The sequence below is a fragment of the Diabrotica virgifera genome, chromosome 1, assembly GCF_917563875.1.
Source record: "Diabrotica virgifera virgifera chromosome 1, PGI_DIABVI_V3a".
In the NCBI taxonomy this organism is placed as follows: Eukaryota; Metazoa; Arthropoda; class Insecta; order Coleoptera; family Chrysomelidae; genus Diabrotica; species Diabrotica virgifera.
The window spans coordinates 119,778,736-119,801,150 of NC_065443.1; the positions used below are offsets into that span (position 1 = coordinate 119,778,736).

Below are 22,415 nucleotides of genomic sequence, written 5' to 3' on the forward strand. Positions count from 1 at the left end.
GAAATAGCGCTATCGGGGGATGGCAGGAGACAGATTTAAATCAAAACTAAACCGTCTATTTTTGTATTTTTAATAATTTAAGCATCAGTTTGGTGAAAATTAGCCCTCCGCCAACATGAACCGAATCAAGAGATAGCATTTACGTGGTAGGCTCAATGGTTTCAGAAAAACACGTGCTCCAACTAGATAACTAGATTTAGCTAGTTGTAACATTCAGTGTATGTCGCATTCACGATTATTTCGATTAAACAATAACTTGATAACTCATCTTGTCAAGTTTTAGCACTGAATATTGGGGGCATTTCAGTTTTATCAACTTTCGTTCATAAATCATAAATCAATAATGAACCCGTTTGCAGAGAGTTATGAAGTTTTTACACAATATGGAGGCAAATAAAATACATCTTGTGAACTAGTTATCTCAAAAACGCCAATTTTGGAGTTACCAAGTTATAGTACTAAGACGATATTATATTATTCGTAAATAATTTTTTCTTCGATTATAGCACCAAATGTTATAAATATCTGTAATCACAGACGTACCTTTTTTTCTGTCACATACAGTTTAATGCGTTAGAAATAAATCAAAAAACTGTGACGCACTGAAAAATGCTCATGAATAGGACTTTACCTACTTCCAGTTCTTATAACACTTCCGGTTAAAAGGTGTAACCGTAAGTGCCACATTATAGTCGCAAAAACAATACATATGATAATATCAACCGATGTGTATTGGAAAGTCGAGCTCGAATATGTAGTTCCGGTTCTGATGTAATTTCCGATTAAAAAATCATGACCGGAAGTTTGTCAAAAATTGCTCAAAATTAGTGATTTAGTGAAAAGTTACACGAATAGTTCAAATATCGACTTCCGGTCACATTGGTTGAAAACCTAGGACTTATGAAGTTCGATGGCTTGTTTATAATGGCTAATAAGTATTCATACAATTATAGTGTTGTGTGTTGCTAAACTTTCAGTAGGTATCCTTGAGAAAAACAAAATGTACTAAATTGAAACTTAACATAAATTTCTATGACCTCCATTGATGTAGCATATTTCTGTTTATGATACACATCGTCGTTCCTAATCTGTAAACTGCGTAACTTCCATAATTATCTGAAAATGAGTTATTACTGCCATCTGTTTGCAAAAGTCCCTACTAATCGTTTAAAGTAGGATGCACGTTTAGATTTTTACCAGATGGGTAAATAGCGACCTCTTCGTATCCACTGAATCTCCCTTGCCTCACGACCACACGACTGACCTATCACTGTTTAGAAAGTGATATTTTCAAGAAAAAGTTGGTGGTAAGCAATATTAAAAACTTATTAAACAATAAATGTACAAATGTTAGTGATATGGGTATCCACAAAATATTCCGTTTTAGTATCCTATCTTTTAAAATGGGAGATACGTAGTATTCGTATTAGTCGAGAGATAGTTTTTGTGTCTCCTGTAAAATTTGGATAAATGGAGTTACGCAGTTTACAGATTAGGTCAACGAAATTTGGAATATAATTAGCATTAAGCTTATAAAAATTAATAACTAAATAACATTTTACTTGCTGTTGTCAGTTTTGGTAAATTTGATATTAATAGACACTTAGTAGCGACAGGAAAACGACAGGAAGGATGAGAAGACCTCAAAAGAGATAGTTAAATGACATAAGAGTAGTGGCAGGCAAACAGTGGAGTATATTTGAGAAATATAGAGAAAAATGGAAGCAATTGGAAGACAGCTATATTCAGCAGTGACCGGAAAATGGCTGATGAATAATAATATGGAAAGATAGGTACATATTAAAATATATCGCTACCGCTAAGAAATAAGTGCATGCGGTAATTGTTATTCTAATAAAAATACGTATATTGTTTGTTATGCTTAATCAAAGTCAATGACATACTTACACACTACGTTAAAGCAAGTTGGACAGCATACACATTGTTGAGGCCATGTTTTCTGAACTTGTGTTTTATTGCAGTTTTTTATAAGACGACAGAAAAATCTTTTATTATCACAATAAGTGGGTCCACATCCTTGTTTATTTTCGTTACAGTGAATCTTTGCACTAAATATAACCGGTAATACTAAACAAAGTACCGCTGTTGATAATATTATAAAACGAAGCATATTGACGCAGACAATGTTATTAGAACTCTGCGTTGAATAAATCGTTTTGTTGTTTATAGGCAAAACAACGCAAAGTGTACAAACTTTTGTTAACGGTAATTCAAGAAACTGATGAATCATTAATTTAACATTAATTAATTTGTAATAGCTGTGGTTGCATGTACAGGGTTTTTAACGAGTCTACTAAATTATATCAATAATACTAAACCAGAAAAACCAGATAACGATATTTAAAGTTTTCCGGAGGCCGACATGCAATAGTTGCAAAATATACAGTTGAGTCCCTGAATCTTTTCCCGTGCGTCATCATTTAATTTAAAGCATACGAAATGAGTCGATGATAAGTCGGAAATTGAAATTTTCTAAACACAACAGCAAGTGACAGTAAGTGACTTTCTGTTGCGTTTAGTAAATTTAAATTTCCGACTTATCATCGACTTATTTCGTATGCTTTAATTGATGACGCACGGGTAAATATTCAGCGACTCAACTGTACAAAAGGCAACGAGACACTCCAAATCAATAATATCCAGATAGGAAGGGTAGATGAATATCTAAGAATATTGGTTAGTCAAAACGAAGAACAAAACACAAGATATAGTCCTGTCGCCAGGGGGGGTACAACGGCCTCGTTAATTCAGATGGACTTACTCAAGTTTTTTTTATGTATTTTGACCCGTAGAACACGAATTTTTTGGGTAACAGTTGATCCGGATGTCGATAAGATTGTTATAGACCAAGAACTTGAGGAATCAAATAACAGCGATTTTTGGCAAAACAAAACAATATTTTGTATTTTTTGGGCCATTTTAAGTAAAAAATATTTCTACAAGTTTTTTCGTAGGATGCACAGTTTTCGAGATAAGCGCGGTTGAACTTTAAAAAAATCGAAAAATTGCAATTTTTGAACCCGAATAACTTTTGATTAAAAAATAAAATAGCAAGTCTGCTTACCGCATTTGAAAGTTTAAGTCAAATTATATCGGTTTTGATTATTTGCATTGGTAAAAATTTATTTTTTTATTGTTTAACAAAGCTATAAACACGTAGGGTTTCCCGTGCTTTTACATGCGTTTTAACGCATGTAACGTAGAAATAGTCTTGATTGCACTAGTACCTATTCTACCTACTCGTTCGATTTTAAATGAGAAATCATAGAAACATCACTCACGCACTAGTTGTTTGTAGCTTTGTTTAACAATAACACAATAAATTTTTAGCAATGCAAATAATCAAAACCGACATAATTTGACTTGAACTTTCAAAGGCGCTAAGCAGAATTGCTATTTTATTTTTTAATCAAAAGTTATTCGGGTTTAAAAATTGCAGTTTATCGATTTTTTGAAAGTTCAACCGCGTTTATCTCGAAAACTGTGCATCCTACTAAAAAACTTGTAGAAATATTTTTTGCTTAAAATGACCCAAAAAATACAAAATATTGTTTTGTTTTGCCAAAAATCGCTGTTATTTGATTCCTCAAGTTCTTGGTCTATAACAATCTTATCGACATCCGGATCAACTGTTACCCAAAAAATTCGTGTTCTACGGGTCAAAATACATAAAAAAAACTTGGGTAAGTCCATCTGAATTAACGAGGCCGTTGTACCCCCCCTGGCGACAGGACTAATATTAAAAGTAGTATATAAATAACAAGGGCAAAATTTGTGAAAATTAAACATTTATTACGAAACATCTAAATAAATAAATAAATAAATAAATAAGAGCTTTATTACCCAACAGTTTCCCATTTCTAGGGTAAAAATTTGAAATACATTTTTTTGTTAGCATACAATCGGTAAGTTGAAAATAAAGAGTGAGGACAATTTAATTAAACCAATAACTATGTAAATAAGAAATAAAAAAAAATAAAAAAGAATTAACAATTTAAAGTACTCCATAAACCAATGCGGTATCAACTAGATGATTAATTTAGCATGAAAAAATATCACAATATTTGCATATTTTGTTATAGTTATCGCACATAACATAAATCGGTGACTTTAGTAACATGTTTGTTCTCGCGCGTGGACAAGTAAACACGATAGTTGACCTGGAAGATATTCTTGGTACATTAAATCTAATTTGGTCTAAATATCGCTGCAGTCAATACGGTTGTGTAATAACTTAAATAAAAATAAAACAGAAAATATAATTCTTCTTTACTCTAAACTTACAATATCAAACCTGTTACATAACAAATCGTAATCATAACCATGAGCAGGATATACTCCATCAACCTTAAATGCTAAATATTTTAAAAGTTTCCGTTGTACCTTTTCAATCTGTTGCATATAACATCTACAAATAGTATACCAAATTAAGCTACAATATTCTAGTCTTGTTCGCACTAACGATAGATACAGCAGTATAATCGGTCTTATATCGCTAAAATTTCTACAGTTTCTGATGATAAAACAGTACATTTTCATAGCATCAGATAATTTCTATTCAATATGGTCATTAAAGGTTAATTTTGAATCAAATATAACTCCTAAATCTTTAATGCTATTACATTTTTCCAGTTCTGACCCCTGAATTACATAATTAAAATCAACTTTATTTTCCTTTCTAGAATATCTTACTACTCTTACTACTTTACATTTATTGACACTAAAAAAAGTTTGTTTTTTTTTTACACCAAGTATCTATATAATTTAGATCGTTATGCAAATCTACACAGTTAGCAATTATTTTAATTTCACAGTATATTTCAAGATCCAGTCGCAATTAAGAAATTCTGAGTACAGTAAAGGAAAATTTGCTTTTTTAAAATGATATCTTTTAGTTTTAGAAAAAGGCACAAAACTGGTTTCCTTTTTCTGAAAATCATTAATATTTATCATTAATGCTGGATGATGTAAATCTTCTTGAACAAGTGGTGCATTATCACGACTTACATGACACAGATCTGATGATATAACTAAGTCTAACAATCGATTTAAATTATTTCCCACCTGATTACACTGATCTAAATTAAACAAACACATGAAGTCTAACACTGCCAATTTTTTTTTTTTTTTTGAGTGAATTTGATGGCCTTGGCCGAGCCAATTAGCCAGACATTTTGTTATTTTAAAAACAAACAAATTTGATTTTTCAATCAGAGGAATTTTTTCTGTATTTCTAACTCTAAATACATAACAAACTAACATTATTATCTACAATTATTATTTAAATAATACTCTGTTTTGGTTGTTCATTTTTTTTGTAAATTTTTATTTTTTTTTGTATTTTTTTTGCATTTTTTTTATATTGTTAATTTTTTTTTTATTAATTTTTTTATTGTTATTTTTTATAAATTGTTTTTTTTTACTACGCTAAGACGTAAACCCGATTCATCCTCGCGGAGGTTTACATCTTCTTAGTTTTTTTTGCATTTTTTTATTTTTTTTGTTTTTTTTTGCATTTTTTATTTTTTTTTGTTTTTTTTTTCTTTTCTTTTTCTCTTTTTTTTGTTCTTTTCTTTTTTCAATTATAATATACAATAATTACTTAAATCTACAGGATTTAAAACAAAATAACAACAAAACAAACATGTTTGTTTCGTTTTAACAAACATGCCTGCTTTGTTTTAACAAAATTTCTTAAATACTGGGTAAACTTTATTGCTACAATCTATATTTACAATTTTTGATATGTTCGTAAATTGTTTTTAATATATCAATCTCCTCAGAAAAAATCAAATTGTTCAGGTAGACGGGAAGTGGAATTTTTAATATATTAAGATTATCATAAAATTTGTTTATATTTACTGATTGATGTGAACATTCGAGGAGAATATGTAGTAGATTACCTTCTTTTCCACACTCACAGTTAGGTGACTCTGTGAGACCCAGACTGTACATATGAAGGGGGGTAAGAGCATGATTACATCTCAATCTATTTATAACTCTTATGAAATGGCGATTTGATACAGAATGAAACCATCTTTTAATGGGAATTTCAGGTCGCATTTGTTTGTAATTACTACCAGTTCTTGTGTTTCGATAATACCTTTGCCAATTTTCTTTTTGGTGTCGTCTACTAATAATATCAATATCCGAAATGGGTAGTAAGTTCATGGGAAGTTCTTCGCCTATTTCTAGGGCGGATTTGGCTAGCCTGTCTACTATTTCGTTACCCCTAATGCCTGCGTGTCCCTTTATCCATGATATAATGATGGTTTTTCCTAAATTTGCAATTTTATTATAAAGAGTCATAATTTCCAGTTCTATATGATTGAGTTGTTGGTACTTATGTACGTTAGTTAGTCTATCAACGACACTCTTACTGTCTGTAAATATTATGCAGCTATAGGGTTCGTTACTAAATATGTGTCTTAAAGCAAAAAGTATCGCTATCATTTCAGCGGTGTATATCGATGATTCACAAGGCAATTTGAATAATTTTTTAAATCCACTTTGAATATTGATTATTGCACATCCTACTTTGTTTTGTACTTTGGATCCATCTGTATAGTAAAACTGATAATGTGGCCATTTATGAAGTATAAATGATTGAAAAACGGCTGGATTTAAATTAATATCCATAAAAAAAGTATTAATTTGTTTTGAGAAAATTTCTTCTAATACATGGGAATACATAGGTGAAACTTGATTTTCATAAGTATAGAAAGTACTTCGGTATTGAGATATTTTCAAGTAACTATCTACAAGAAGGGGACATTTTTTCTTTGTCCAATATTTATGAGTTAGATCTAAAATTGATAACTTATGTATATCCTGCAGATAGTTTGTATTTTTTCCTATAGCTCTAGTAATAAATTTATCACTTAAAAACTGTCGTCGAAATTCCAGGGGTGGTTCTATCGCCTCAACCTCCATTATATTAACGGGTGTAGACTTCAAATATCCAAGACAAAGTCGAAGACATTTATTTTTTTGTATTTCTAATTTATTCAAATGTGTGTTTGCAGCAGTTGCATACAGATGACAACTGTAATCGAAAATAGGACGAATCATAGTACGGTAAAATAAAAGTGCTATATTTGGATCGGCACCCCAATTAGTTCTACAAAAGGCTCGTAGAATATTCATTGCATTTTCAGACTTTTTTATGATATGATGCATGTGATCCTTCCATAGAAGTTTTCTATCCAAATAAGTACCGAGATATTTTATACAATTTTTAATAGGATATTGAATTTGACCTACTGCCAAATGACCTTGTGGAATTTGACGATTTCTGGAGAAAATGCAAATTTCTGTTTTAGATTCTGATATTGCTAAACCAATATTTTGATAGTGATTAAGAACAGCCTTAATTGAGACATTAAAATTATTTTTACATATATCCAATGATTTGTGGGATGTGTAAACTACTACATCATCAGCATATTGAATAATCTTTGTTGTGCTATTAATACAATTTTCTAAATCAATATTATATAAAATATATAACATTGGACTTAATATGCTACCCTGTGGTAGTCCTATATTTGTAAGACGTGGAGTGGAGATGGAATTGTTGATTTTTAAAACCGTCCATCTATTAGTGTACAGTGTCCTCAGAAATCTAGCTAAGTTGATGGGAAAACCAATGTCTACTAGTTTTTTATACATAATGTCCAAATGAACGGTATCGAATGCAGAAGAGACATCTAGAAAAGCAGCCATAGTATACGCATTATCAGTAAAGTTTATTAGTATAGATGAGACTAAGGAAGTTATCGCATCTTGAGTTGATTTTGATTTTCGAAATCCATATTGAGATTTTGGGAAAATATCTTCTTGCTCTAACCAGTGTTCAATTCTATTTTTTATTAATCTTTCTAACGTCTTTAGGAAGCAAGAAGCTAGGGATATTGGTCTATATGAACTATAAGAATTTTCGGGTTTTCCAGGTTTTTTAATAGGTATTAGAATATATTCCTTCCAACTCTCTGGAATTTGTGACGTGTCATTCCAAATTTCATTAAAAATATGTAATAATGATATTTTATATTGAAGTGGTATATGGTATATCATGGAATATGAAATATTGTCTTTACCTGGAGCACTGCTATTTTGTTGACTAAGTACTCGATCTAACTCCCACAATTTAAATGGTTGTTCTAAGCCAAACTTATCCCTTGAAACTGTTTCGCTGTATTCTGGAAAATATTGGGAAGGTACCCACTGAGGAGATATTTTATTATGAAATTCATCTAGCCAGCTTGAATTTGGATTTATTGGAAACTTGTTGGACTGTTTGCGGTTTTTAAAGGCGTTTACTTTCTTCCATACTTCACTGATTTTTGTTTTGGAGTTAAGGCTTTCGCAGTACTCTATCCAATTCTGTTTTTTCTTTTGCTTGAAGAGTTTTTTTGCGACAGCATCAAGTCTCTTAAATTCAAATAAATTATTCCTTGTAGGGTTTTGTTTATATTTTCCGTATGCAATTTTACGGTTATCAGCAGCAGTTTTACAACTTTCGCACCACCATTGGTTTGAGATTTGTCTTTTATGTATGACGTTAGATGAAAACTTCGGTATTGCTAAATTGGCTGCTTTATTGATGTTTGCTATTAACTGTTGATAATTACCGGGAGAATTTTCAGCTTCTAGTACAGAGGTGTATAAGTCCCAATCGGCCTTGTTAAGATTCCAGATCTTATGAAAGTTTTCAGTTGGCGATGAAGTTGTATTATCTGTTTCCATGTTTATGATAATCGGAAGATGATTGGATCCATGAGGATCTTGTAAGACACTCCACGTTAAAAAATTTGAAAGATCTTGAGTACAAAATCTTAAGTCAATAGCAGATGGACTGTTACTAGTTGCTAATGTGGGCGACCCATCATTCAGACATATCAAATTACAATGATCAATACTTTCTAAAAGTTTTTTACCATAATTGTCTTCAATTTCACAGCCCCATGCGATACTGTGGGCATTAAAATCGCCACCAATAATAAAAGGCTTAGGAATATCTGTAAAGAATTCCAACCATTGTCTTTCAGATATCTGGGTTTTTGGTTCAATGTATACTGAGACAATAGTAATAGGATTTTTGTTTCGAAAAATTTGAACTGAAATACATTTATGAGTGAAAGGATGTCTATTTTTAAGATTTATTTCTTCACATCTTATGTTTGATTTTAATAAAATGGCAGTTCCACCATACCAGTCTGCACGATCTGATCTAAAGCAATTATAACCTTTAAAATTATAATAGTATTTTGATTTAAACCAGGTTTCTGAGAGTAATGCTATGGAAATTTGATTTTGATATAGCAGATATTCTAAATTTACTTTATTAGCTACTGCTGAACGACAATTCCATTGCAGCATATTCATATTTGTGATGTTTGCGAATTTGAAGACAAGGGTTGGTTTACATGATTACTAATTAACTGAACTATTTCTGACTCTGATACATTAAAATTGTTTGTTTGTTTTATATTATTTATAATATTGAGAACTACTTCTAAAACTAAACTTATTGTTGAATTTAATTCCTCTGATTGTGATTTTACTCCAACTGAGTTTTTTAAATAATGTTGACTATTAAAAATTCCTCCCGAGACAAAAGATGAGTTTGGTTGAGAAAGAATTTCTTGTCTTGAAATTTCAATGGGATTAGGGCTAATTGGCCTGTGCCTTTTGTTTGGGCTTGAAGATGTAGGAGAAGAAAACATGTAATTAGTAAAATTATTTTTATACGATTTGGGTTGTAAATTCTGGGTCTGCGAGAATTGTGGTTGAGAAGAATGAGACTGTATTATGCTAGATGGGGTAAGTCCAGATTGAATCCGTTGGGGATAATTTGTCGAGGAAATTACACTATTTTCCATGGCAGAGGTATTAAGAGCGACTATGTTGGCGTATGTATTTTTTGGGACCTGTTTATTTGCATCAAAGAAATTAACATTGGAAGAGCTCATGGTTTCCTTCACAATTTTTTGCCTTTTAAATTCTGGACAAGAAGATAAATTAGTTGTAAGGTGATTTCCTTGACAGCTAAAGCAACGTGGTAGGTAGTCAGTACTAGTACAATCTTTTGTGGTGTGGGATTCCTGACATTTACTACATCTCGGTCTACTTCTACACTGACTACCTAGGTGGCCAAAACGGAGGCAGTTATAACATAATAGTACCTTTTGTTTGTAGGGTTCTACTTCCTTAATAACCTTATTAATAGAAATATATTTTGGCAAAATTTGGGATTTAAAAGTAACAATGCAAGACTTAGTAGCAACATATTCTATTGACTTACCTTCATCTGTAATTTTTTCTACTTTACGGTTTATTCTTTTGACGTTAGAAACTTCAAAATTGCAATGTTGATCAAATGGTTTTATTTTACCTTTTATATACTCATCCGAAAAGTCGTGTTCAATATCTCTAATGACACCCTGTCTATGGAGAATAAATTTTGGAATGTACAATACAAAGTTATTTTTAACAAAAATGTTATCGTTTTTATGAGTTATTAGAAAATTCGCTGATTTATAATCTTCTAACTTGATTCTAATCCTATTCCGACCTATAGAATCAATACTAATAATTTTGTTATCTATTTGCGGGAAGTTAGAGAGAATTATATCTCCAATTTTGAGAGCATTTAATTTGCCTTTGAATTCAGCTGTATTATTTTCAACATAAATATGGTATGGCCCTAAATCAGTACTTACATACACAAATTCCTCTCTTTCTTTTGACATAATATTGTCGATTTTATCATTTGTTGACGAATTTTGATTAATTAATAAATTATTATCAGTACTTACCGGATTATTTTCATTACAAATGTTATTTTTATTAAAGGTTGTCACCTGTCCGACTGGATAAATATCCATACTTACATCTTTAATTAAACTTATCTTTTTTTGAGGTATATCTGGGGGTACAGGGTCAGGGGGTTTCCCCCCGACTTGCAGGTCCATTTAATTGGATTTGAACACTCTATCCAAACTTCCTTATATACCACCAAATTTGAACAATTATTTTAAGACACAATTTTAATCGGATATTGTTTAATTTGGTTTTACTCTTGCCGATAAACACGTCTGAATCGTAGGTGAACTACAGTAGAACTTTAATGAAAAAAAAAAAAACGCTAAAAACTAATATTTTCTTCGGAGAAATTTAAAATATTGGTTTTCACTTTTGACGTTTTTTTGACATTGAACACTGCCAATGTCTTCACATCAATCCTATTTTGATCGATATACTTTGGAATGTTAAAGTCACCCAGGAGAATAACAGTTTCATAAAATAATTCAAGTTGCTCTAACATTTCAAAAAAATATTCAAAACCATTTAGCTTTAATTTGTCTGGAATATATAATACTGCAAGATAAAACTTTTTATTTCCTGTGTGACATTCCACAATTAACAAATCAACTAGTGGAAAATGTAAATCAAACGTTGAAACATCAACAACAACACACTCGAAGTTTGACTTAAGTGCCAACAGTACACCTCCACCAGTTGATTTATTAACTACATCGATCTTTCGATCTTTCCTGAAGACCTCATAGGCATCATTAAACAATTCCGAACTAATAACATCGGAGTTGAGGCAAGTTTCCGTTAAAGCAATGATATCAAATTCACATTTACTAATACTAGAGTAAAAATTAAATACCTTAGAATTCCAGCCTCGCACATTCTGATAGTAAACCTGAAGATCTTGGCTTGAGGAACTGTTGTGACCTATCTGTTTAAATGAACAATTAAAGGTACGCATCGGACGCATCGTACGCATCAGATTAATTTTTCATACTGCGTCCACTGTATCGACAGCGATCGGATTACCGATGCCACTGGGTAGAAAAATTAATAAGGTAGACTTTAAAATTGGTTGTTTGCTTAATTTAATTATTAATTTATGCATATTAACCACATTTATTAGTATGGTAAAATATGATATTTTAATGTATTTGTTTAGTAACAAGAAATCCGCAAAAACGTAAAATATATTACAGTTCTTTTTTAAATATCTACAAAACGAAACATACTAGGTACATACAACCTAATATCAAAAAATCCTGGGTGTCCAGGCTTAATATACAAGGTGTTCATTTAAAAAAATGTATTTGCAAATAGTGATCACATTGTATATTATATTGATATACCTATGTCAAAGATATTACATTATTTAAAAATGACACTATACTGGTAAAACTCTCATATACCATTTTAAATATTTAGAAAATTATTAACTTTAGACCTATAAAACCTTATACACACTCTACATGTTTTTAAAAAATACATTCAAAAATTATTTGTAAACATTATTTATCGGCATAGAAATATTACAGCTTTTACACCAATTCTCTCGGTAGACCGCAAGCTATAGCAGAAACACGAGGGTAGACCGCATAGTAGCAACCTTTTCTAACTATTTATACATTTGGATATAAAGGAATACACAAAGCTGTTACAATTTGATTTAATTGGAAAATAGTAACATCAGTAAAAGTTTCTTTAAGATTAATTAACGTTGCCTTTCTGAAATCGTAAAAATATTTTCTGTGTTTTTAAACTATGTACTTGTAACAAATTTTGCTTGCTTTTTCATTTTTTGTGAGGGACAATGAAATGCCTTGCAACAATTTACAGTTCTCTCAGGAACATCATTAACAAATCTAATATTTTTTAAAAAGTTTATTGCATTTAAGATAGAAAAATGTGTTGTTTTTTTAACTAGAATAATTTTCATAGTTGGATACTCAAGCTATCTTAAAAAAGACTAATAAACAAGAAAAATGAGTAATATTTATGATATTTTAATCCCCATAATCAACTTATCATGGACTGTAATATTTTTACCTGAATATACCTATATATAAAATAAAAGTTAACACCGAGTTTACTTCTTTTCCGACGAAACCGAGTTTCATTACGAAGAAGATGATCGTCAAATGCAAATAGCCGTAGATTAGCTCCCACTGGGCCAAGCGAAATTCCGAACAGAGTGCGTGGGGTGCGTCCACTGATCGGCATTCCGAATGATTCATCGGCACGCATCGCAAAAGTTGCCTCTCGAAGCAACCCTTCGGCATTATCGATGATGCGATCCGTACCATGCGGATCAGTGGACGCAGTTACATAAGTTTTTGTACAAGGTAAATTAAAATCCGTTGCGTACGATGCGGGTCTGTGGACGCTTGCCTTTAATGTGTATTAACGAACATCTCTAAAAAAGTTCCTTGGTTAAAAATATCTAGAAATTCACTACCGTGAAGTTAACAAATAAATATTGATCATCAGTTTATTAAAATTAAAAGTCAGTGATATAATTTGTAGAGGACCGAAAGAGGGGATTTTGCGCGTTACTCGAGAGGGCCGGAAAATCACATGGGGAGAAACTTTGTACCCTGTAAATACCCCTACCATATATGAACTCTTAATACAGGGGCGTGCGTTGGGGAAGTTCGTAAAAAAATCTGCTTTTAGAAAAACTCGAAAAGGTCAGATTAAGACAAGGTAGGTTAAGGACGTGAAGAAGAGTGTACGTTTCAAAAATCTGACGATTTGAGCAAGTAAGGAAATAGGTAAGTCACAAAGTTGCACAGAAAAAAAACAAATATTTCGCGAAATGCGTATATTAGATCTAAAAACTTAGAAGGGCATGCTCAATATTTTTCAAAAATCTAGTTAATGACACCTAACATGACCCCCCAAGGAGGTGGGCGGGCGGTTACTTTAAAATATTAAATAAGAACTCAGCGATATTTCGCGATATGAACATCATATCGAAAAAGTGAAAAATATGTGTTGAATATTTTTCAAAAATCTATCAAACGACAGAAAACGCGACCCCCCAGGGAGGTGGGATGGGGTGTCGCAAATAAGTGTGATGTTAATGCCTCTTTGGTTCTAATTAATTAAAAAGAATAAATACGTCTTACTATACATTGTACTTTATTCTCTGGTACGACCAACATGTATATAATAACATTAATGATTCATAACGCCTCGACTTCTACATACTAAGTTAATAATTATTTGTCTCCCCCCATACTGATTGCTCAGCTTGTTTTTATACCTATCTAAATCATAACAGATATAGTTCAAGTTCACGCATATTAAACATTTGATACAAAACTATAAACTATTGTTTTTATGTCTGTTCAATACCCTAAAGGTTAATAACATCATATTTAAATTATGATTTATACAGAGGGTTCATATTATACTACATCTCTGCCGTTTTTTAAAAAAGAAAGTTATAAGAAGAGAAGAAGAATATCTGACGATATATTCCTCTTTCCCTTTTACAAAATGTTTATGGTTACCTACTAGAGGAAAGGATGCAAATATGGGCTACCCATTTTATTTTTCTTTGTAAAAAAAGAATAAAAATTCTATTTTATTTCCAAAGGTATGCAAGAATACCTACATTTAGTTACTTATAACCTGCCCAAAGTGCAAATTGATTAAAAAATATATAACTGTTTTAAATGTATAAATAATGAAAAATTGTACTTTTGCGCCGTTTGAATAATGATCCTAAATATGGGCTACCCCGAAAAAGTGTCTTAAATTTGTGTGAAATGAGATAAATGCGTGACAAATATATTTTAATATCTAAAATACAAAAAATACATTAAATAACTCATAGGCTAAAACTATTTGCAAAAGTCACACACATATTCTTCTTTTTCGGCCCCAGCGCACTCGTTATGTGCCCACAAATGGAACAGAAGCACTTGACCCATATTTCACCAAGATTATCCTCTGAAAAAAGTACTTCGCAAAACATACACGTTACGTCAGCTGCGTCTTGTGGAGGCTGTGTGGAAGGAAACTCATTGTAATCGCTTTCATCATCTGCAGGCACATATTCCTCCTCATCCTCGCTACTAGAAACCGATTTCTTTTTTTGGTTCTTTGTGACTTTGGTAAGCTGCTTACGTTTTCCTTTTTTTATTTCTTTTCCTTTTCTTTTTTCTTTGCCTTTTCCTACTTCGTTTTGCCTACATTGCTACATTGTTCTAAATATGGGCCACTAGCCCATAATGAAAACAGAGGCGTAGCCCATATTGTAAACACGCTTGCTTTGCACAACAAAAGAAGTTATGTCAAAAAGCAGACAATTTGAAGAAAACTCATTAGCATATATCAAAGACTAATAATAGAGCTTCAACGTGACACAGACTTTTTTTTGAAATTCGTGTTTATTTTTAAATACTGGAATTTATCAACTTGGCCGAAAAAGTTTTGACACTCGCACCAACCGACAAACAATAATTATTATAAACTGGGAAATATCTACCACAGTGGTGCCATCGCTACGGTGATAGTTTAACTTCGTCAAATACCATTTGAAATAGTCAAAATGTAGAGATCTGCAACGAATAGCTGTGAAACCCACCTAGACCAGCCCATATTTACAGCCTTTGCTCTACTATTTTCAAAAATTAAATTTCCTAACTATCCTAATACTCTAATACCCTAAACAGGTATACTTTTTCCTATTCTAAACCGGTTTTTTCTAATACTAAAAAAATGTTTATTATTATCACTAATTCACTTTCTGTTCCATCTTGCTTTTTAGTCTTTTCTCCATTCACAAAAAAAAACAGTGTCCACCTAAAAACAGTGACTAAACCTATCCGGATTTTTATCATAGTCTTTTACTGCCTATGAGCATCTCATATAAGCAGGGGAATACTCTAATCTACCTAAATAATTATAAAAATCTCGTATCTAGCTAAAAGGCCTAATCTAAGCTAATATTACTCGAATCAGTTAATAAAAATGTAACCTTTACTTTATTAATAATTCCTATTTCAGCCTTCTTTTGATTTATTTATATACGCCTTACTAACTTTAAAATAATGTACCTATAATAAAAATGTAATCTCTCTAAAAACTTCTAATATGTCTCTAAAAATTCCAATTCTTCTATATATGTCTCTAAAAAACTTCTCTTGTACCTATAATAAAGATTTAATCTCTCAAAAACTTCACTTTTTGAGTCCCTTTGCTTACTATCTACTAACACTTATTGTAAGATATTGTCTATCCTTAATTCAAACACTTCCATTTTCCGCGAAAATTTAACATGAATTCATTATATATATTTAAAAATAAGTAATTTATAATTTACGTTACTTTAGAGAAAAAATTTACAACTTTAATTCTTAGACATAATTCAATGATTAGCTACTTATTTGATATTATTCCTAATTCTCCTTGTTTATTTTAAAATTTCTGACAAATTTTATGTTCCTTCTTTCATTTTTCCCACATATTTTAATAAAATTATTTTTTTTTTCGCTCTCTTCTTCTTCTTGTCTGGTACTATAACTATATTTCTTCCTTTTTCTCCACATAATAACACTTCTACAGTGTACATAATTCATCTTCATATACATATTTCAATACATATAATAATCATATATCATTTACCTCATATATCATTTCATATAACATCATAATCATCACTTCATATACTAGCTCCAATACCTTCGTTTTACCTTAATAAAAGAGGTTTCACTCGGATGTCTTAGTTCTCCGCCAATATTAACCCGAATTTTCGCCCTGATCTGTACGCACCATTGAGGTGGTATAGTTAACTCAAAACACGAAATAGGTATTTTATGCGGTTCAAATTCTTCTACATATTTCATAACCTCAATCTCTTGCTTTGAGGCCGTTGTTTATTCACGAATAATCATGAATAAAATAGGTACCCTTCAAAACACAAAGTGGGTCTTTAATAAGCTTTCAAGCTTCTATAAATCACTTAGGGTCGATTTCTCATACCTGCGGTAATCTATGGTTCAGTTGAACCAGGTTCACCGGTGATCTACGGTTTTGTTGGGAATGCATTTTTCATTGCACGTTCATGTCAGTGCTCGTTCTACAGCTTTCGAGAAATGCCAATAGATGGCAAAAGGTAAAAAACTGTCGCCATTTTGAACTACCTTTTTTATGCTGTTTTTGAATAAAGTTAAATTTAAGTATTTAAAGTCAAATAGTCATTTTAATAATTATAAATAAATATTACAAAAACAAAAATAATGTTATCGTTTATCGTCAGGCTTAATATAATAAAATAGGATATATTTATATATGACAGCGTTTCGTGTTAATACAACGCATGCGTAGTCCATGAAATCATCTGAACTAAGTTCTGAAACCTTTGAACGGCCGAATTCCACCGTTCAAGCATCGTTCAAGTTTAAACGTGGTTTAAACTGCCATCGGTTGAACGTGCGAATTGAGAAAGACGATCTTGACTTTAAACTGACGTTTACTAGAAGTTCAGGTTAAACTGGAGTTGAACTCGATATGAGAAATTGGCCCTTTGTACCTTCCTAATTTGACAAGAGCAGTGGGTTTCTTATTGTCTCTAGTTGCCTCATAATATTTAGCTTATAATATTGTTAGTTCTTCTTCTAATCTATATGGTTCTTCTTCAAATTCCTTATCTCGACTCATCAGGTCGGTTCGTTAAAAATATATCTCTTGCTTATAGCAATGTTTGTCTTAAAGCTCTTATATCAACGTATGTCATCACTAATCATTATTAAAAAAAAAATATCATTTATCACAAAAAATTATTAATTCAGGTTCATATCATACAAAATTTAACACAAAATCGATGAAAATGTATCTAAAAGATCAATAACAAAAACAACTGGCTAATAAAATTCAATAATAGTATACATATTAGAAAAAAATTCAATAAAAATTCAAAAATAGCATATGCAAAAGTTAGACAAGAATATTCAAAATCAGTTCAAATCTCAAAATTAGATAGAAATTTTTGGAAAAATTCGATATTCCATAAAATATTTAAAAATAACCGTACTAAAAATCGAAATCGGATAGAGATTTTTCAAATAAATTCAATAAAGATTCAAATTCAATAAAAAGCATATATAATAAACTTCGATAAAAATATTCAATTCAAAAATCACTTCATGTTTCAAAATTCATAGATATTCTCAAAAAAAAATCGATACATCATAAATTATTCAAAAATCAGCAAAGATAAATATTCAATGTTCAATAATAATATGTATATATAAAAACGAAGGAAGCATTTTCAATAAAGATAGACTAAATGTCTTACTTACATTTTAACACTCGTGTCTTTTTTCCACTGGGTTTGGTTCCTGGGTCCTGGTCCATTTTCGCCGTCTATACTTCCAAGCTGGTGCCGCCATCTTTGTTCCTTACAGAAGATTCTCCAATTAGTTTACAGGAACGCCATGTCGCAAATAAGTGTGATGTTAATGCCTCTTAGGTTCTAATTAATTAAAAAGAATAAATACGTCTTACTATACATTGTACTTTATTCACTGGTACGACCAACATGTAAATAATAATATTAATGATTCATAACGCCTCGACCTCTACATACTAAGTTATAGTATATTAAGTATGGAGAACGGTAAGAGTTTTATACCGATCGAAGACAATTGTTTGGAGGAGGAGCGGAGCGACGACTTCAATTATTGTCTGAGATCGGTTACCCTTAACGTTCGACATGCTTATAACGTTTTTTGCACGATTGATACCATTATAAATTATAAAATTAAACATTTTCCTCATATTGACTAGTCTCATTCATTTTATCAAGATAAGTATATAAAACTTCGTCCATTATAAGTAAAATTAAATCATTTGTTCTTAAGATACGGCAAAGGAAAATGTTGTGCTCAAGGCTCAAGGGAAAGGGACAATCGGGGGCTGGCCTTCTCAAATTGCCAAATTCTTAAATTTGCCTAATCCCGAGAACTATACTGGACATTCGTTCAGGAGGACATCAGCAACGCTTTTGGCTAATAAAGGTGTTGATGTCCTCGGATTAAAGCGTCATGGAGGTTGGCGTTCATCGACAGTGGCAGAAAGCTTTGCAGAAGATTCTCTTCAAAATAAAATATATTTTGCCGAAAAAATATTGTGCAATACTAGTAATACTACTAATGTATGCGATTCTGCAGGAGTTTCTGTTAGAAGTGAAACCACAGCCCAAACAAGTGGGATTTCATTAAATAATTTAACAAATTGTACCATAAGTTCCAATATTAATAAATAATTCGTTAGTGTTCTTTATTCTTTCAAAAAATAAATTAAAATTAAGAGATTTTTTAACTCGACGGTAAGTGAATTACTTACCGTCGAGTTGGAGTACTTACCGTCGAGTTGGATTACTTACCGTCGAGTTGCTAGTAAATGTCACCTACTGACGTAAAATCTGTCACGGTAAACAGTCAAAAATGATCAATCGTGCAAAAGTAATTATTTGTCTCCCTATACTGATTGCTCAGCGTGTTTTTATACCTATCTAAATCATAACAGATATAGTTCAAGTTCACGCATATTAAACATTTGATACAAAACTATAAACTATTGTTTTTATGTCTGTTCATTACCCTAAAGGTTAATAACATCATATTTAAATTATGATTTATACAGAGGGTTCATATTATACTACAGGGGGGTAACTTCAAAATCTTAAATAGGAACCCACATTTTTTATTGCAGATTTGGATTCCTTGCGTAAAAATAAGTAACTTTAATTCGAGATATTTTTTATAATTGTGGACTACAGGACTACAGCTATTTTCCTGCTATGGCTACAAATTTCCGGCTACAGCTGGCGCTGTAATCAGAAAAAATAATTTTTGGAAATGAAAAATTAAATTAAAAAATGGAAAATCAACACTAAACCTGAAAACTTAGCTTAACTTTTTTTAGTTTTATGACCTAATCTTCACAACCTAATGGGTCCCCATGACGCAGTAACTGGCAAATTTAGCAACCAGGGCCCCCTACTATAATAATGATAATAGTATACTTACACACTGTTTTAAAACAAGTCTTACAACATACGCACTGCTCTGGCCATATTTTCTGTCCTTCCGTCTTGTTACAGGGTAGTTGAATAGGACAATGAAATATCTTATTCTCACAATACGTCGGTTCACAATCTTTCTTATTTTGGTTACATTGATTAGTTGATGAACCAAATATAACTGGAATTGCACAACAAAGTACCATGCTTGATAATAAAATAAAACGAAGCATTATTACGGTTAGAAAATGCGTTTATTTTTTTTTCGTTATTTATAGAAAAAGCACAGAACGTGGAACTTTACAGGTAGTGATAAGACATGGAAAATGAGTACGTCATTATTTTATTTAATTATGTATACAGGTTTTTTGTAAACATTCTTAAGAAATGTATATTGATACAAAGTACGTATCCTTTAAACAATTGAATTTATATATATGGTGTCCCAAATGTATTAGCATGGGACTATAGCCTGATGGATTACCTATTAGGATAGATGGATACTAGAAGAAAATAATATAAAATTTTCAAATGTGGCATTAAAACGACCATTTAGTTCAGAGAAATAAGGAAAAATTATCCTTTTGGTGACACAACCCCCTCCAGGCCGAAACCAAATTTTTTTAGTAGTATGGACATCTATAATAATAACCTATATATTTATGTTTCCTGCAGCAGATTTTGATGATATACATAGTTATAAACAAATAAAGATCAAAAAACGGTAAATTTTCGATTTTTTCTTTATTATCAAAAAGTTACGCATTTTAAAAGAGACTCATAAATCGTATAAAAAACTTCAATATGGCGTTCGCTGAATATGTGTATCCTTATTGGTTGCTTAGAAAATTGCAAAATAAATCATAAATTTTGAGTTTTCATAAATATTCATAACTAATGTAAAAAATCAACTTAGAACCTTCTTATTACACGGAATACTGAGACTTCTGGTGCTTAAATCATACTCTAAATTTTAAAGCAATTGGTCAAATAGTTTAAAAGTTATTTAATTTGTTTATCCCAAATTAGTTTTTTTTGCAACACTATAAGTCAGAAAATGATGAAGTTACAGTAATACTTTGGATAGTTGTTTATGAAAGAAAAAGATTTACACTAATAATTTAATTAAAAAAAAATGACAAAAAATAATTCTAAATATTGCAAAATTATTTGCAAGCGCATGTGAATTAAAAAAAGGGGGCTAACTTCGTCCCTAATTGTCCTAGGAAAATTATTGTTTTTCTTTCTAAATGTTTATAAAAACTCAGTCTTATTTTTGCAAAATAATTTTACACTGTTTAAAATTACTTTTTGGCATTTTTTTTAATTCAGTTAATAGTATAAATGTTCTTCTTTTATAAACTGTCCGAAGTATTACTGTAACCTCATAATTTTCTGACTTATAGTGTTGCAAAAAAAATTAATTTGGGAAAAACAAATTAAATAACTTTTAAACTGTTTAACCAATTGCTTTTAAATTTAGGGTATGACTTAAGCACCAGAAGTCTCAGCAGTCCGTGTAATAAGAAGGTTCTTAGTTGATTTGTACATAAGTTATGAATATTTATGAAAACTCAAAATTTATAATTTATTTTGCAATTTTCTAAGTAACCAATAAGGATAGACATATTCAGCGAACGCCATATTGAAGTATTTTATACGATTTATGAGTTTCTTTTAAAATGCTTATCTTTTTGATAATAGACGAGAAAATCGAAAATTTACCGTTTTTTGATCTTAATTTGTTTATAACTATGTATATCGACGAAATCAGCTGCAGGAAATTTAAAGATTATTAATATAGATGTCCATTGTCCATACTACTTAAAAAATTTGGTTTCGGCCTGGAGGGGGATGTGTCACGAGAAAAATCTTATTTCTCTGGACTAATTGTTGGTATTGTGTAGTACCTATTGTAAATTTAGGTGAAGAGCATACATTTTTACTTTTCTCATTAATAAAGGTTCTGCTTCATAAATTTTTATTGGAAATAAACCACAATTTTATTTTAAAATAACTTTATTTTTACGCTACATTGTTTTTGTTATTTGGTAAAAAATTCTTATAATAATTAGTTTTTGTATAACATATTATTCGTATTGATAATTCAGGTTTATTGATAAATTAGTATATTATTCAACGAGCATGTCTGTAATGATGGCTATTACTCACGATGATGAAGTTTGTGACACGAGCCGTAGGCGATTGTCCTAATTCATCAGAGTGAGTAATAGCCATTACATGCAAGTAGAATACTCTACTTTTTCTACGACCTTTTTTATTTGGATTAGTAGAAAAGTATAATTATCAACTACAAACTTTATTTAAAATCGGAAATTTTATTTTTCATAAGAATATTTTATTTTATTTTATATTTTATATAACTATTGCAACACTGTTAGAATTACCATTCTTGAGTTATAAAACAGTTGTCATTACTGTTATGATATACATATAATGGTAGTGGCATTTAAAAATAAGACATATTTTAAGTCAATTACATGAAAAAGAACGTTGGCTCCCAATAAAAATCTATTGT

General features: G+C 30.9%; 1 protein-coding gene across 2 annotated transcripts in view; it reads right to left on the reverse strand.

Moving 5' to 3' along the window:
- LOC114330562 (keratin-associated protein 5-6) overlaps positions 1-20,194 on the reverse strand; it is a 52,663-nt gene extending 32,469 nt beyond the window's left edge. Inside the window, exon 1 of one of the 2 annotated variants that reach the window (XM_028279943.2) lies at positions 19,884-20,194. In XM_028279943.2, the coding sequence (XP_028135744.2) occupies positions 19,884-20,109 (226 nt within the window). In that variant the 5' untranslated portion in view covers positions 20,110-20,194. Of the gene's footprint in view, positions 1-1,908; positions 2,208-19,883 lie in introns of those variants that run through there. The other variant, XM_028279937.2, reaches the window with a different exon arrangement.
- Positions 20,195-22,415: the final 2,221 nt, after the last annotated feature.